This window comes from Vidua chalybeata, chromosome 8, assembly GCF_026979565.1.
Source record: "Vidua chalybeata isolate OUT-0048 chromosome 8, bVidCha1 merged haplotype, whole genome shotgun sequence".
Taxonomy (NCBI): Eukaryota; Metazoa; Chordata; class Aves; order Passeriformes; family Viduidae; genus Vidua; species Vidua chalybeata.
This window is the reverse complement of record NC_071537.1, coordinates 29,518,482-29,536,864: the sequence shown is the minus strand read 5'-3', so window position 1 is coordinate 29,536,864 and position 18,383 is coordinate 29,518,482. Positions and strand designations below refer to the sequence as shown.

The following is an 18,383-nucleotide window of genomic DNA, read 5'->3' as shown; positions in this document are numbered from 1 at the left end:
AAAATTAAATCCAGGAAGTCAGGACCTCTGAAACCCACAGTACTTTACATGGACTTGATTCTTGAGTTGGCTATCTCAATTTAAATGCTTTGGCAGTAAATTAACACAAAACTGGAACAGCATAGTGCCAATTTTGATCAAGAAGAAATTTCTCTTTTGTTAACCAAGTGTAAATTCTAATACAATGTATAATCTCTATGAGAAATATTAAGGAAACTTTAAAACAAATTCTGTACTTCATATACTTTCCCACAGGATACAAAAAGTCCATCTAGAGGTAACTGACCTCACAGTCAAACTTTAGTGCATTTTTTTGTATGTGCCTCTGTTGACGAATTCAGTAAAATTAGTGTTACCCCAGATTTCATCACTGTTTCTGGAGTTCTGCACCTGGCCTGCTTCTTAGTCCTGAAGCAGGGTATAGATCATACAATAGAGTGGTTTGACTAGATTTCAGATTCTGACTTCTGCTGCACAAGGGATTCCAGTATTGAACTAAGCATACAAGTTCTGCTTTGTATATTGCAATATTAAACGATTTTAAAAGCTCCTAAATATGAATTGTCTTTTAGGGAGAGCAGAAAGAGGGGTTTGTTTTGCACTCTCGGAGATGGAGAGTGGAGCTTTCAGCAACAATGATTCAAATTAATAACGCGCCTTTCATTGTGTCTTTGCTGGAAATGCACGAGGCGAGAGCAGCAAGTGGGGCTGCAGAGCGATGGTAACTGGGCGAGAGGGAAAACCTCGCCGCGCTTGGTCCTTGAGCCGATATAGAGGAGACAGAAACAACGCTCCCCACCCCTGCCTTGGGCCGGCAAGGGCTGTTCCGAGCCTGCAAACCACTGCAGCATGGAAGCGTGCCTTTTTTTTTTTTTTTCTTCCCTTCAAAAAGTTTTCAGGAAGTCTGGGGGAGGGGCGATGCTGTTTCTTTTTTGTTATAATGGGCCCCTTTGTGGAGATGGAGGAGAAGAGAACTGTGTGCCGGCGAGGCGCAGGCTTCCCGGTGCCTGCCAAGGTAACTCGCCAGGGCTCCTAAAGGCGGCGGAGCTCCGCGGTGCGGGGCAAAGGCAGGGGGTGCTGCGGCATGGAGCTGATGGTGCTGCTCAATGCCCTGGTCACTCGTCTGCTCTTCGTGTTGCACTCACTCATCGGGGTTTGGAGAGTGACCGCCGTGAAGAAGGAACCCAAGTACTGGCTGCTGGCACTGCTCAATCTTCTCCTGTGCCTGGAGACAGGGCTCACCCTCAAGTTTAAGCAAGGCAGAGGCTACAAATGGTGAGCATATTCCGCCGGAGCCCCTCTTGCTTCTTTGCATGTACCTTGCTGCAGATACGAAGCTGCCCCCCGAGAGCAGGGGCTGCATTGGCCCTGGCGCTGCCAGGCGCTCAGGGATCGCGTTTGCTCGCCGGCTGCTCCCGGGAGGCAGGGATGGAAAGCTGGTAGAGTTTGGCTGGTCCGCTGCCAAACAGAGGGCTTTCAGGAGGGGCAATTGTACAGCAGACAGCCACTCTGTGCGGCGGTGTGTATGGATGCTGTGGGGCTGCAGCGGGCTGAGGGCACCTCCTCAGCGGGCCGGGGCTGCGCGCTGCAGGGGCACAGGGGTGCGGAGGGACCCTGCAAATGCCCTGCATCTTACACCCATCCTGCCGTGCCCTGGATTGCACCTCCTTCCCTAGGACTGTATGCCTCTTCTCTCCTCCATGTAACAGTGCTAGCACCGTGCTACTGCATGAACTTAAACTTGGTGAAAAAATAAAAGATGAGTAGCAACCACTCTTTTGATACAGCAAGAGTGGCTTCATTATTTGGATTTGAGAGGCTATTCCAGAGAGGAACTTTCATGCGTGAAAGGCTACCCGAGAAATGAACAAAAAAGTTAGTCATAGCAGAGCTTGCCCAAGCACATGGGGTTTTACATGCATCTAAAGAATTACTGCTGTCATCTACAGCTCATCAGCGCTCAGGCAGCCAAAACAAAATGCTCTGTGAAAAGGAGGCGGTCATGTAACTAATTGTCAAGATTTCACTAGGACCTTTTATTGTTAAAAACTCAAACTGCAGGCAGGCCTTGAGACAAATCCAGGACTAAAGAGCCCTGGAGTATTTCCATGTTCTTAAAATCCTGCCCATTGCAACCTGTGAAAGTCATTATAACAGAAGGAGTGTTGTGTGACAATTCACACAAGAGTTCCATACTCTAAATTTGAATGCAATAAAAGCAGTGGTGAAGTCTGGTACACTGGAAAATTGAACAACGGCAGAGTCCCAAATGCAGTTATGAGACAGGCAGACTGAACAGACCCAATTCTTTTGGGAGAGGGGGCAGCAGCAGAATCTTCATGAAGGAACACTTGCAATGGAGCTTTTGAAAAATCCAAACAAAAACAGAAACCAAAAGCAGATCCATGTTAGATGCATACACAGAAGACTGGGCTAAATTTATCTAGAAGAAAATTTTGAAAATGGATGTGGTCCAGCACTTTAAGCATCAAAATAAAAGTACACATATAGGTGAGAACTGTAGACAAATGGCCAGCATCTATTTGCATCAGGATAATTTTCTGCTCCAGTGGAAAACCATCACAGAACAGACATCATCAGCATTTGTAGAAACAACTCCACAGACAATCACCAATCCAAGCAAGGGGCAGACTATGCAGCAGGACTCCTGCCTCCAACACCCTTGTATTCTCTGTTCATTATTGACAGAGGACTGTTACTTATTACACCAGCATAAAACATTTAATGGCACATGTGGAAAAAAAATCTTCTAGTGAGCCTGGCCATGTAATACTTCCTCTAGATTGCTCCTTCTGAAAGAAAGGCAGGGTTAAAGCCCCTGAAGTCTCTTGGCCTGATGTGGTATCATTAGCTCAGTATTGCTAACCTGCCAGCTGGATGGATTTTTCGTGTGCTGAAGTCCTACAGGAAATACTGTAAAATGTTAGTTCTTCCATTCAAATAAGAGGTGTGTTCTCTCCCAAAATAACCAGGCTAAAAACCCACACAATCAGTAGCCTTTTTTTTTTTTTAGGGGAAAAAAGCTATCAACAACAACAAAGCCCACTGCCAAAACAAGTAACACCCCCTCAAACATGAAAAACAAAAACATTAAAACCTAAACTATCTTATAGGGGATAGTTTAAAACATTTCAGAGCAGTCCAGCAACCCAGTAATTTCCCTAAGCAGCAGGATATTTTGTTTTCCTCAATACTTAATCTTCACTGGAAAAGTAATGATTACAAAAATAAAGGCATATTCAACATTGGGACAAACAGTAAATGCAACGACATGTGTCCAAAATGCTGCTGCAGTTGCATACTTATAAGCAGTTTAAATTAATTGCTGAATGTGCCAGTGGCAGGATAGAAGGAACCAAGCAAACGTCCCGAGTTGGACCCCGCTGCTCAGTTCATACTGTAGCATGCAGAGCTGGATGGAAAATTTGTGGCATTGCCTCTCATTCCTACTCCAGAAGTACAGAATTGCCAAAAAAACCCACCTCAATCAAATGTCATATGCTTCATAAGAAAATATCAGCAACACACTCTCACAAGAATCACCAGTTGCAGAAATCATGAAACCTCCCCATTACTTCTGAATAAACCCAGCTAAAGAAGCTGAAGATAATAAAGCGTCATCAACATCAGTTATTGTGCTGGTTTTATTTGAATAAATTATTTTTGTGGGTGCAATGGCATTTGGCCAGCACCAACCCATCACAGTTATATAAGAGACTGGCAGAGAGAAAAGAACAAGAAAATTCTACCACTGCTAGCACAAGTGGGGAAACAAGGCCAAGACCCATTTTCATAAATCCATTTTAAATGCACAGCCTGCAACTAAAAGATCTGCTGAAGCAGTGCTTGTTTTAGGCAAACTGAAGCTATTTCTACCTTTCCTGTGTCAATGCACAGGATTGTGAACAACCACCTTTATCTCAGCATCACTCAGTGAAGTGACTCAATGTATTAATTTACTCTTCATGAAATCAGAAAGAACATGTTAGGTAAAGGCTATTTAATGACAGAAAATGATGTGATAGAAATACAAACAGCAAAGTGCCTTTGGTTAGTTCTTAAAAAATAAATTTTAAATAAATTTCCATATATGAACTTAGATGGATGTACAGATAAACCTATTATTTATAATATTCACACAGCACAAGCAATCAAGCAAGAAGAGCAATTCTAATATGCAATTACCCTATCTCTTAATACCCCATACGGTAGAGGCACAAGATACCATATATCCAAACATTATCTGCATTGGAAAGTATTTATGATGTATCATAATACCAAGATATCTCTTCTTTTCCTTCACAGGTTTTCACCAGCAATATTTTTATATCTGATTTGCATAGTACCATCACTATGGCTACTAGAAATTCATCATGGGACTCAGGTATTTATTATGACACAAGATGGACTAGTTTGAAATTGATGCATTATTTGATGGTTTGGCTTCAGGCATGCAGATAAAAGTCTGCCAAGTCTTGTTCCAGTTCTTTCTTTCATATTGGTAGGTGTCCCAGTCTAGGTACAGCTATATTATGACTACTGTGCACTTCCTAATTATCAGATAATGAGCCTCTTTCCTAGCTAAAAATGAGACCACTTATTTGTATTTATCTGAGGAAATGAGGACTACAAGTTTGAAAAACACAGCCTTTCACCACCAGGTTACGAGCATGAATCTTGCTCAGTAGGGTAAAAACTTCATTGCTTTAGAGGCCTTTGCAAAATAAAGTGAGTTTCACAGTGTTTAAAAGCAAATGCCACAACTTCAAGCAAGTCAAAACTGAGACAGGCATCAGTGAAAGGGGTCTTAAACACAGGTTACCTCATGTTTGCTGCAACATAGAGAACACACAGATTGTTACCACAGCTAGAAATACGTCTGACAAGGTTTATATCCTTCCTTTCTTTGTGCTGCATAGTAATCTGGTGGGGGGGGGTGGTGCAGGCTGGATTCCAATTCAGGACTAAAGCACATGGCAAAATTTTTAAGGGCAAGTGTTCTGGGGTCAGTTAGGGCCAGAACAGAGCCACTTCACCCAACAGGTCTCACTGAGTCAACCTCATGCAGGCTACTTTCAAATCCCTATAGCACTTCCACGCAGTGAAAAGGAATTTTGTCTGTGCCAGTATTTGCACATATGCAGTGCCCTACATCTAGAGCAGTAAAGGTTCAGATTGGAACAAGAACAAAAAGTAACAGAAGAAAATACATAAATTAGACTAAAAAGAACTAGTACCTCATTTTCTCCATTGAAATATTGTTAGAGTCAACAGAAGCATAATCAAATATTCAAAATTGTGTTTACACTAAAAATGCCTCAGGCCTTTTCTAAATACAGCAGCAGGAATTTATTGTCTTCTTGTTTTCCCAAATCTCCTTAAACAGTCACAGACAGGTAATGTGGATATTGAGAACATTTGTCATAGTTAAATCTGGTCCAAGAAACAGGCTAATTCTGTAGTCAAAGGCAGCAGTTTATTTCCCAAAATGATGTTAGAACATGGCATACTTGTTCTTATTGATACACTGCTATGGTGAATTAAAGAGGGAGTATATCAAGTTAACAGCTTAGTTTATACCTGGAGAGATAGGATAGAGAGTTCTGGAAACACACAATCTAACAGATTCAAAAACAATACCTCCAGAAGGGGAGCGGCTTTCTTAACAATTCATCTCAAACACAGCACCCAGACTAGCACCACTCTCGATACTGATGTATTCCTGGGATTTCATTATTTAAATGCGAACAGAATGGGTGATTATGCAGTCACTAGGTCCACACTTTTAATATATACACTATGAAAACAGTGTGCCATCTTTAAGGCAGTAGAACTTTGATCTCATGTTGAATCTTTACCAGGAAGCATCAGCTGCTCATGTCAGTGCTGTTATTTAAAGCAGGTGCTAATAGGCAGTCTCTCTTCCTGAAGACAGAGGCAATTCTGCCTCTGTATACTGCAGAACTGGACATATGGTGCCATTCATGCATCAAGGGTGAAATACTGACTGCATACAAACTTCTACTTTGTGGTAACGTATTTGGCGATGAAATATGTGTTCGGGAGAGATGATAAAGTCAATTGAACTGTACAGAGAGAAAAAAAATTGCTGTCTGCTATCAAGCAATTTGAAACCATTTAATCCATTAAAAAACCCAAACATTCTTCCATTATAACATTCAGGATCTCAGGGCTCTGTTACCTTTGCAAATGCCTGGTGTGCCACTGCAAGCAGTAACTGATCACCTTTTGCAGGGCTTACCCAACTACCAGGGCTGTAGTCAATGCAGGCTTCCAGTCAGGAATAAGAGAGATACTTGGTAAACCTTGCACTTATTTTTAATCACCTTAACTTGAACATTTTGGGGATATAGTGAATATTTACTGTCCATTCCCTCATCCTCATTCTGAGGTGGGATTCTCTTATCAGCTAAAATTATACCATAATGAACTCCTTAAGTGATCTTACATACTTTCACCATTCCTTCCTTGCCATACCCTTTATATTCCTCAACTTGGAAAACAACTTAGATAATCTTTTCTTCATGTTTTACATTTCAGCTTTCCTGTATGAGCAAAATGAAGCAGTCAGGAGTGCTTTGAATTTCTGACATCACATGTGTTTCCATAGTGACAGTCACACTGTTTGCAGCATAGCACAGAGAGCAAGCCAGGTACCTGTTGCTTGGCACAGGGCCTGCTCCAGGGAAGGGCTAGACTCTTCCAAAATGTCCTCAGACTGACAGCCTCCATGCACATTAATAGGTTGAGGGTACTCCACCCTAATATTCAAGTGTCAATTTTACACCCCAATGCTGGCCCCATTATGAAAAGTTTTAGCTAACCTCAGTTTTATTTGAAAATAATAGATTGCGAATAAGGTGCAAGCAGAAATTGCCTGCATTAGTTTGGTGTTTCGGGTGTCCCCCATACACTGGGACATCGCCATGTCATGCAACAGCATTTCCGTTTTGATTAGATGGCTTATGAATCAGAGGTACATAAACTTCACCTCAGAAGAAACAAAAGAAAGCAAGCCAAGTCAGAATTTATACAAAATGTGTACAGAAAAAAAACCTGAAAACAAAACCATTTTTATTTAGTTTGGTACATAGTCAACACTTAGGACTAACTGGAGTCTAGTAGTAAAAAGGCAAACCATGTTTATCAAATGCCCATGAAACAGTAGAACAATATTCACTTGCTTTTTGTCATATTCCCCTTTAGTCACTGCACATTCACAAATTGATAAGTAGATATTCCTGGCACCAACAGTCCTATTTACATGCATATACATGATGTAAATAAAGGCTCTTCTCCAAATTTTCAAGTGAATCACTTCACAATCACCACTCATTAAATATTCAGAGAAGAACAAACCCAAACAAGATATGAACATACTTAAATTAAAAAAACAGAAGCCTACTTAAAAAAAAAAAAAAAAAAAAAAAAAAAAAAAAAAAAAAAAAAAAAAACAAAAAAACAGGAGCCTATTTAAATGACTGGCTTTGCAGATGCAGATTTCCATTTCCTGCCTGGAAGCAATTGAGAAGAGCTATGGACTGGCCCTGAGCTTGCCATTCAACCCAAGATCATTGAGCCTTGTTCTGAAATAGCAACCCACATCTCAGCTGAAAGTACTTACAAAAATTACATAGAAGGAAAGACACCTACCAAAGACACCAATAATGTGAATTAATTTTCTTAGAGGTATTTCCTGCACCTTTATGCCACTAGAACAAGAGAAAAAGAGCTCCCCTGCAAGCCATGGTATGGTTTCTTCTGCCTCCTTCTAGCAGTCAAACTGCTGAGTCCTGCAGCTCCTCAGCCTTGGATGTGAAGTTTTGTACAGGTTCATGGCTGCTTTCCTATTACCATGCCAGCCCAGGCAAGGAGCCAGAGGGGTGAGCTTAAATGCAGACTTAATGACAAACCAAAGGCTGTCAGAGTCAGCCTTCCTCCTCCTTACAGGTTAGTCATCCATTTGCCCTACCCAGGCTACTTGTTGATCTTCACTTCTTAGTATTCTGGGGTGGTTAGGACAGCTATGCAATATTTTTAGGTTGTGGTCTCCTCAGCTGTGTCACACAGCCAGTGGCAGTAATTCAGCCTGACTTTGACCTTGGGATGGGTCTCTATAGACTTTAGGGTTTTTCTGTAGGCAGCAGCTACAGATGCCTCTCCAGAGCACCAATTAAATTTCATTTCCAAAATATCCTCCGAACAAGCCTTTCCCGCTCTCTCCTTTAGTTAAAGGGCAAACTCAGGGAGATTAGCCCTACAAGGCTGTGGCCAGGCAGAGAGTACCAGCCCCTGCATCTCACTGTTTCCATGCCCAGAATTTTAGACTAAATGGAAATATCATCTTCCCCACATCTGTGTGTCAATCTTTCAAGACTCTCACACCCACTGTTCAAATAAAACAAGCATTCAGCTTAAGACTCTTTACCGCCAACTCTAAAAGCAACAAGCACTGACATTTTTTCCAGATTTTTCAAGTCACAGGAAATTTATCTACCATAAGGTCGGACAAGAGGCAGCATTTACCCAGTTACTGAACAACATTATCAGAGACCAAGCAAAGTATCAAAGTAGAATCTGAAATTTTCTGAAAAATATTGCTCTTCTATTGGCAGGCTTTATGCTGAACACAACTACTCAGTATGCTCTCAAACACATTCCAATTGTCACAGAAAATCAATCCCCATGCAATAAAATGGTGGGGGGCCCAATGGAGAAATGCAAATCATCTGCAATTCTCTGGCAAAAATAGGACAGGATAAAAGTCTTAGTAACAGCATGGTTCGATTTTCTAATTATCCTCTTTTTATTACAATGGAGAGATGTTACAGATTGTTATGAAGACAGATTTTGGAGCCATGCCCCCCCAGCTGCTCCTGGGCCAGCCATGGGTGTGAAGGTAGAAAGGCAGGACAGTGCTGCAGACAGAACCTGGCCCCACCACTGCTTTACTGTAGTTGGAGTAGCAGTATGTTTTAGTGAACACTCAGTTTCCCAGATCACCATGTACTTGCAGAAAGTAAAAATACCCTTTATTCTATTTCAAAGGGATAGGCAACAATACAGGTCTAGTTCTCTTAAATACTCCTTTATTTCACCTCTCACCCTATGAATTTCCTTACAAAATAAGGCACAGCAGGGGCAGGAGAGGTGGAGGATACAACCCAAATATCCTACCTTAACTAATTTTCGGCCTTGAGGGAAGTCATACAGAAAAATGAAACAGTGACATTTTCAGAGAGCTCTTCCTGGATAGTAGAAAAGAAAAGCAGATATTTTGGGAACAAGTTTGAATACAGGGCCTTACCATGACCAGTTTTTACCATATTTGACTGTTTTAACCAAAGAGAGACCATGTAGGGAATCCAGTAGCAAGTTCAGGAGAGCTTCAAGCAGATCACATTCACAGGGTGCAGACTTAAGAGCACAGACATCACCCAATCCATTGGCCTTTGAATTTGCATCCTCTTCTGCAGTACAACCCTGTACTTTCTCAGGAACCTACCAACAGATCTCTCTTGTCCTCATGAGAGGAATTCCTCCCTTCTGAAGAAGAGGGGAATTACATTAAGAGTGAGGACCTTTGTAAACATCAGATACCCTCTGCAGTTCAGCAAAACAGGACACTCAGCCATAGAGCACATCTGCTCCATGGGTAGGATGTTTACACATGTATCATGCTTTTGTTCACAACAGTACTGTGGCAATGAGCCTGGGGCTGTTCAGGTCAATGTCAGCAATCAAGACTTCAATCAATCCAGAGAGAGCAGTCATGGAAGTGAGGGAACAGATCACCACATCATTCAGACGGTAGGGCACCTTTTCCTGTTTCTGGTAGAGATCTTATGACAATTAGAGATAAGCACTTTGAGAGTAAAACAACAAAACAAAAAACCAAACAAAAAAAGGCAAACAACCCAGGACATGTACATTATATATATTTGTAGTTTAGAAAACCACATTGTGAAAGTACAGCATACTGCATACTAACTATTGTTGCTAAGACCAGTCTCTGTGTAAAGAAGAGGTGACCCTACCATTCTCTTGTGAATCTCAGTAACTGAATTTAGAAAATGCCTGGGTAATGAGTTTGCAAAGGATAATGCCCAATTGAAAAATGAGAACAGGAAGAGTAGTACACAGAGAAAGATTTGATATTCGTTATCCAAAGTTTGTATTAAAGTGCCTTTTTAAACCAGGCTTGCCAGATGGAAATTATTTGTTCTCATACAATGTGAAAGAGAACAAAAGCAGGCTCAAAGACAAACACAGTCTCTGACGGTATCTCTAACATCAATCTCCTGAAGTTACAGTATATTATTGTTGTCTTTTAAACAGGCTAAAGTCTTTGTCAATCAGCTCTCCACCATCTGTGAGACTGTATGGACACTGGCCCTCCACCAGACTTTTCTACTGCTACTAGTAGTTGGGAGATGGCTTCTCCCCATTGGAGTTGAAATTACCCGGGATCAGTTATCTCAGCTGCTTCTCATGTTTGTGGGAACAGCAGCAGATATACTTGAATTTGCTAGTGAAACCTTGGACATTGAGGATGTTCGGTAAGGATTTTTTGCTGACGATATTTGTGTAAGGTGCAGTGTTGGTAAAACTGCTTTTCCCATAGAAAGCAGAAGGCTACATTGAAGGGCTCTGTGTGCCTGCTCTTGCCTTTCCCCCTGGGAAAGTCCTGTGAGCTTTGTTGGGGATTACTCACGTGTTGCCAGCAGAGAAGCATGTCACATCATCACAATGAAAGGGTTCAGGGAGCCAAACGAGCAGCCTAACTGCCAGGCAGCATTAGTTCTTAGGGCTACAGGAGCTGAAACACTGGATACACGGTAAACTTCCTTCAAGTTAATGAATTGTTTCAGATGGGCAAGGAAGTAACGAGAGCTGGCTTAAGTGATTCATTATCCAAGTTGCTTCTTTGGTTATCTCATGTGTACTTCATGATAGAGTGACAAAGTGTTCAAAGATAAGAAGAAAGGGAATGGCACAGTCTGGTGTGGATTTTCAACACTGTGATCTCTCCCAGAGAAAGTAAGCTCACCTCCCCCTCACACTGCTGAGAGATGAGCTGTGAACATCCATCATAAAGAAAGAGTCACAGAAGAGATTCATCCTCTCTAACAAATACTATTTTCTTTTTTGTAAATATCATAGCAAGGCTTTTAGAGCAGGAAAAGAGTCCTTCCTGCTTGGCAGAGAAGCTTCAGGCTTGCAAGGAACATGCAATCACTACAAGGGTAAAGATATCCCCTCTGAGCCACAGAGTCTATTCTCATATGCTTATTATTATAACATTAGCTTCAGATATTTAGTGTAATTACACAGTTGGAACATGTAAGCCTTAACAGCAAAAATTCCATACAAAAAGATGCTTCTGTTTTCCTTAGTGTTGCATTGTAAAAGCACATATAAATAAACCAACTACTGTGCCACTCAACTACCCTTCAAATGACATTCCAAACACTACAGGAAGCATTTTTGTAATCTCATAAGGAAACTGCATCTTCATTGTTATCACTTTTTCCCCTCCCATAGGAAGAATTACGCTCTCATAAATGCAATTCTTGCTGTATGGACCTGGAGTATGTTACAGTTTCCACTTGATCTTGCAGGTTAGTACTTGCACACAGAATAGAAAAGAGAAAAAATGCTCTTAAGTTTTTGCTGGTACATCTTGTGGCTGTGCACACACTATAAGCTTTACCAAGGACTTCTGGTGGAGAGGAATTCATATGACAACAGCTTTTGAAGAAAGCTCATTGTGGTTTCTTTTGAGGAAACACTTGTTTCTGGCTAACCTCTGATCTCTCTGATAGAGCTGTCTACTTTCAGGAAAAGGAAAAAATGATTACACTATTGTGTTGCTCCAGTTGCCTGTTACTGCCTTAAACTTCACTATGAGTGCTCTCATGTTAGAGCTGGTCTATTATATTATGCCTCAAATTTGGGTAGGTCCTAGACCCTACAGAGAGGCAGGGACTTGTGAACCACCAAATAGCACAGCCAAAAGCACAGGAGAAATTACCTATTCACTGGAGACCTAAAGGACCATATGATGTTGGGACTGTACACTGTTATATTAATCTAAAAGGGCCAACTATTCAGCCAGCTCAGGGCTGTGTTTGTTCCTGGGCAGAAAGGGCTTCACCCTGTCCAAAAAGAACAATGAAAGCTCTCTGGAGCATCATCTGTTCCAACCATTTTGGCCTCCAATCACAAGAAGTTTGCAACAACTATAGCAGTTCAAAAATGCATTATCCTCAGTACCATCTATACAAAATAGATTTCTAGGCTGACACACTGACTAAAATAATAAATTAAAATTTCCTGAAATATTATTTTGTTCATTAGTATTTTCTTCATTGACAGTGCTAGGCTTTGTTTCCAACAGGGAAGTTATGAAAATATTTCAGCTCAGCAGCTCAACTCCTAAAAAATCAGATGCAATCACATTTCAGCTTTATCATAGCTAAAATTCCTGCTACTGCTCAAATAATTTCTATTAAAGATGCACAGCAGTCAGGTTTAAAAAAATCTCAACCAAATAAAAAACATCCTGTATACATCACCACCACACAAATAAATTCAAATAGCACTTAAACAATCTGTTCATTTTTTTCCTCCAGCTGTTGCTTTTCTACTTATTTAATTACATTTACCAGTTAAAAATTAAATTACTGAACACCTATTTCCCTGAAATTACTATGGGTACAGTTCATTTTAGGTAGTTCTATACAGTTGCACAAATAGTACTTTTTGTTCAAGCATCAATGTTTATTCACACATCAAACATGACGTAAAAGAAATTTTTAGGCACTTATGATTAGACTACAGCAGTGCACTTAGGACTATTAAGCAGCAATGGCACAGAGGCATATTAAAACATTAGCTGCTGCTGAAGCTTTGCCTAATGGATTCAGTAAATTTCTACATTTTACAACTCATTTTCCATTTGAGTTTCATTTCTTTCTCCCTCCACCCCAGCATTGACTCAAACAATAGAATTCTTTTGGCAAGCTGCAATATTTGGCAGTTGTTACTGCATCACATTCTGACTGCATCGCAAGTAGTGATGTTTGTTAAACCAATGAAATCTCCCTATCAAAGAGACAGGTTAATTAAGCTTTGTGTATTTCCATTAGACACAGCCAAATTTATCCCCACAAACCCTTCTGATGCTCCTTCTCTGGGCACTACACCATAGAGAGCATTTGAGCCCACCACCACCTTTACAGCCAAGGGAAATCCATGCATGCAAGTTCAGCAGTTGTGTGACATTGATACCCACAAGACTAAGAACAATTAACTGTGCCTCAAGTCTTACATAGCAGACAGAAACCACACAGTGCTCAATATTGCCTGGCACTGAAAGGCCTTATTCTTACTATGACACATGAAAAAGGCAATGACTATCTAGTGAACGTTTTAAAAGCAATGTCATAGACAGCTTGGAAGAAAGTGAAGTGCTACAGCACTACCTGTTCCTTTTCAGCACAGATTTTTTTCATAAGGATGCATACTGGTATGGCATGTTGATTGACCAAATAAAAGGTCTGGGGAAGTTGCGAAGAATCATTAGGTGATCTATTTCTGCTTTTTGTTGTAGAAGAGTATAAATACTGGTAAGTTTGAGGCATACAGAAGGGGAAGTGGCTTTTAATTCTTTTTGTCAGATCACATAAGTGCCTCAGGTGAGTTCAGTGTGTTTTGCTGAAAAACATCCCAGAAACTGGATATTCTACATGTTGCAAAGTTTACAGGTGAATGCATTTATAATCCAGAGTACCCTGTATTGTGAGTGCCCTTTAGGCCAACCCTGGCTCCACTTCACAAAATTGTTTTAACATGACTGTTTTCCTTGCAGTACAGCATATTGGCTGCAAACCAAGCGCATCGGCCAGGCGGATCCCCAGCCTGCTGCTGTGCAGGTACAGCGCAGAACTCTGGAACATTGGCGTCAGCCTCTTCATACAGGATGGCCCCTTCTTCATTGTGCGTTCAATTCTGATGGGCCACTTCAGAATATTCAATCAGATGCTGGTATTTTTTACAGCTAAGAATATCTTAGTTGTGACTCTCCAGTTGTATCGGCTGGCAGTGATAAGCTTAGACTTCCGCACCACCGTTCTGCAGAAGAGCAGGAAAGGAGAAGTGTGTTGCTGCCCATGTGAGCCTTATGAAGCTCATACTCAGGCTACTGGTCACCAAGCGAAGGAAATGAAAGAGTTTGTTGCTTTTCCTCCAAAAGAGGAATCCCAAGCTCCATCAGAAGACCACTGAGCAGTTACTGACTTGGAAGAGGTTGCATTTCCCACAGCTTCTTCATAAGGGCTCTGTCAGTTTCTATGATCAAATACATCTTGAGTGCCTAAGTCATCTTTTCCATCAAGAGAACATTAATTTCTTCTAAATTGTAGCAAATTCTCAAACAAATTCTTAGAAATGGGACCTTTTTAAAAGCCATTTATATGGTGGGTTTTGACTAGTTCCATATTATATTATTCCCAGGGATCTTGTAGCCATAGTTTGTAGTATCAAGAAAGGTTGGGAGCACTAACAAGATTGGTTATTACTGATGGCAGCACTGTGCTGACCTACGTACTTGCATGTATTCAAGTGGAAGGACAGGCTTGTTCTTTATAGAAAACACAAAAGCATTGGGCACTACTAGAATGGTAGAGCTATAACTACAGTGTGATGAACAATATGTTTGCCATGTACAGGGGGAACTTCAGCAGCAACAACTGTGCAGGCATGCTAGTGGTGTTACTGTGATATGAGAACATTGTTCATTCCAGAAATTTTAGGAAACCTTCTTCAGATGTTACCTTGTCTTTGGTTGTATTCAGTTAAGAACTACGCAACACCATGAAACTGCATACAAAAGACTCTTATGACCTGCCTGGTCTGAATAACCTAAACCTTAACAAAAAGAAAAAAGCAGTCCCCTGGACCACTAGAAGTCAACTGTTTTTTGCTACAGGCATTTTCTACAGAGTCACTTGCCTTTCTATTTCTACCAGTTAGAACATACACAGAACACACATGTACAAAACCTGACCAAAATATTTGTAAATACTTTTTTCCTATTGATTTTACAGTTCTGTTTTTACAGTTGAGACAGTTTTTTAAAATGTCTCCATTTTGTATAATTTTTAAAAGTGGTCTGACCCAGACATAGAATCTCTCTAGAAAGAAGATGGCACTGCTGCTCAAGGCAATCTAAGCCAAAGGATTCAGGCATTCACTTCATGTTTCATAAAGCACCACAAGGACCCATGAAATAACCTGAGAGATTGTCTAGTCTGGAGTGTCAGGATCCATTTTTAAGAAATGGCTAATAATTAGTACTTTCCTTCTTTCACATTTGGAGTGAACAACATGGACCCAAATTTCTCCCAACAGCACACTTGAGATTAGTGTAAGATCATTTGCTCAACTTATCTTAGTTTCAGCTTCTCTTAGCTAAGCGATTTTTGAAAGTCTGCCTAAAAATTATATTCTTACAGAAAATGGCAGGTGCTTTTACAGATTCCTGCATCCATTCTGAAAGAGAGCAGAAAAGCATATAGACTGACCTAATTAAGATAATTTCCCATATTAAAACACCAAATTAAACTTTATTTTCTAAAGCCTCAGCTATCTGAAGACCAGGGTCTGATTTCAAGAATGAATGGAAGTGTTTCTGCCATCACTGCAGCAGTCATATACTTACTTATCCCCAGCCTGATAAACAATGACACATTTATTCTTTGAAAGATGAACCTGTTTAAAAAGCCCAAATACCAAAGATGTGAACACGTGTTTACACTTGTGAGTTCTTACTGTTCGATGCAGGATAAGACCCTTCCATTATGAAAGAAGAAAATGCACAGCCATAAGTAAGTATCACATGCTTCATAGCCCTGTCTACCATTTCTATAGTAGTAATAATGTGCAACACCTCCTTCTCTGCTTATTTTCAGCCTTTTTCCAGCAGCAGCTTTAAAAAGCCAATCACTACTTGCCATGGTGTTGTGAAGTAGACATATGAAAAATGGAATGCAACTTCATTTCAGATTTTAATTCAAGTCTAGAGGTAAAAAAGTGACAGTTCTGATGATGATCTGTGCTAAAACCTTTCACACTGGAATGAATTTAGAATCACTTGGTAGAACCACAAGATAGCTCTTCCTTGTGGATGCAAACTGGACCTACTTGTATTCATTTTGAGTTTACCACTTGCTGATATAGTAATTATCCTGTTAAAAGGATCACTGTTAATTAATTTGGAGTGTACTGAGCTTGCTAGAACACAATTCTAAATTTGTCAGCCCAAAAATTGCAAGTATGTACTTCTTTAAAACTTGCTATTTAAAGTCTTTGTTCAGCAACAAACTGCCTGCTAGACTCAGCCGGCAGCAAATGCAAGATCCCCTGGGGTCAGCAGTACAAAGACTAGTTACAGCAGGAATATTTCACAGCAAACTCTATTTCCTAGTCTTCAGGCTGTTCAACTTTAAACAGCAGTAAGGCTTCTAATCACATTTATGGTGCTCAGAACTCACTCCAGTGTTAGGTGGTTACGAGATCCCATCCTTATTTACTCACAGACAATAGAGGTCAGATCCTCTTCACATTTACAATAAAGTAGATTTGGACTTCCTTTTCCTCCCCACTATTGCAGTGATGGCAATCAGATTGCTTAAAACCAAAAGAAAATCCAGACTAACAAAGCAGTATTATAAATTCCCACTTGGGTACAGAGGGGAATCACATACACCAGGTAGCAGCAGGAGTGACATGGAGCTCCCTCTACTTCACTGAGAAGCCTGGAAATGGCAATTAAAAAGTCTAGTAACTTGCATGTTTTGGGTAGAGCAGCAAACCTCAGTTGCAAGCCCTGCTGTTTCCTGTTGCAAATGTTTGGAGCAGGACTGCAGCTTTGTGTTTTGCAGCAGGCTGGTGGAGGCAGCTGAAGCAGCAGCTGGCTGTGGGGAGCCCGGGTGCCATCCCACAGCCTTCCAGAGCCCTGTACTAGGCAAGGGATAGACTGGATCACCTGAAGATCTGCCAGCATCTGTGGTGTACCCAAAGATGTCATGCTTGCTCTGCAGGAAAAGCTGCAGTAAAACTTCAGATGGGAAAAATTCAAGCCTCCAAAATGGAAGATCTTCAGAACATTTATCTTAACCATTATTTACTCAAGTCAGGAGAACACATTAATAAATCTCTTCTGCAAATAGATATCTGACCATTTACTGTTATTTATTCTGGTTGTTCCTGCCTAGTCCTTCTAAATTATTCCATATTAAACCTCACTAAAATATTTTACCACTTGTCTTTTTCTGAGCTAAAATGTATTCCTCCTTTCTTTTGGACATTGGCTTAAATAAGATCATAGCCCTAAGCAGGAAAAACAACAAACAACAGCGATGATTTTATTGCATTCCTGTTGGTATTTGTACTGTACTATGTTCTCTGTGACCATGTGGAAATGGAAGAAAATGTGCAATTACTTTTAAAAAATTCCAACAGCATTTTGCAAATAAAAGGCAGTTACCTCAGGCATAGCTGCCAATTTATTATGTGAGAGCTGACTGTTATATGTTCCTATTAATTATATCTTCCACATGCTGCTTTTCCTTTCCATGCTTCGTAAGTTAATTACTTAGGCCAGATTCTGACTGCTGCCTTTGCTTTGAAAGCCCACAAGCAACTGCAGCTAATTTCACTCTGTTCTGGATAGGTTCTTTATTCAGTGCCTTTGCCTCCAAGTATGCAAGTCACACTGCAATCCCCAAGAGGATATGTTTAATATCTGCACACAGGAGCCATTTTAAAATACACACACAAATACATACATGCATTTAGATACCCTCACACACACCTGGCAATGCCCAATATACAGCTTTTATTTCTCTAACAATCTGTGAGACTGCCAGTCTCTGCAGATGCCTCAAAAACACTTACAGAAAATACCTAAGCATTACAACTATCTTGAAACTTAAATACTAAGCACACCATACCCTGAACAAAACACTGATTAAAAAAAAAAAAAAATTAAGTTCTCTGGAATATATTCTTTCCATGCAGATTTCCTTAGCTGAATGAAATGTACCCAAGCATTAGTTTCCCCTCATACATAAAGTTTTTTAGGCGAGCATTAGAACATAACATCAGAACAAGGTGTTTAAAACTGCACAATGCTGTTTCACTGGTGCTGTGTCAATAGAAAATAGGCAAGCTTTGAAATCAGCAGGTTGGAGAGTTCCTGGCCCCTCTGTCTTTGGATTCAATTTTCCACTTTTTTTCGCACTGTTATGAGGAAGGAAGTCTCTCCTTCCCTACAA

The 18,383-nt window shown here is 40.5% G+C and overlaps 1 protein-coding gene across 4 annotated transcripts; it reads left to right on the top strand.

The window, feature by feature from the left end:
* Positions 1–977: 977 nt before the first annotated feature.
* Positions 978–17,623, top strand: TMEM26 (transmembrane protein 26). 4 transcript variants are annotated; one of them, XR_008432089.1, is made up of 7 exons: positions 978–1,275; positions 4,327–4,405; positions 9,739–9,852; positions 10,381–10,601; positions 11,587–11,663; positions 13,916–15,932; positions 16,017–17,623. XR_008432089.1 is itself a non-coding variant. In XM_053949395.1 (6 exons), the coding sequence occupies exons 1-6, from the start codon at positions 1,085–1,087 to the stop codon at positions 14,329–14,331; spliced, it is 1,098 nt and encodes a 365-aa protein (XP_053805370.1). In that variant the 5' UTR covers positions 978–1,084; the 3' UTR covers positions 14,332–17,623. The 4 variants fall into 4 exon arrangements, 2 of the variants coding, with proteins under 2 accessions (XP_053805370.1, XP_053805371.1); XR_008432088.1 differs by having other exon boundaries at positions 13,916–16,129; positions 16,989–17,623; XM_053949395.1 differs by having other exon boundaries at positions 13,916–17,623.
* Positions 17,624–18,383: the final 760 nt, after the last annotated feature.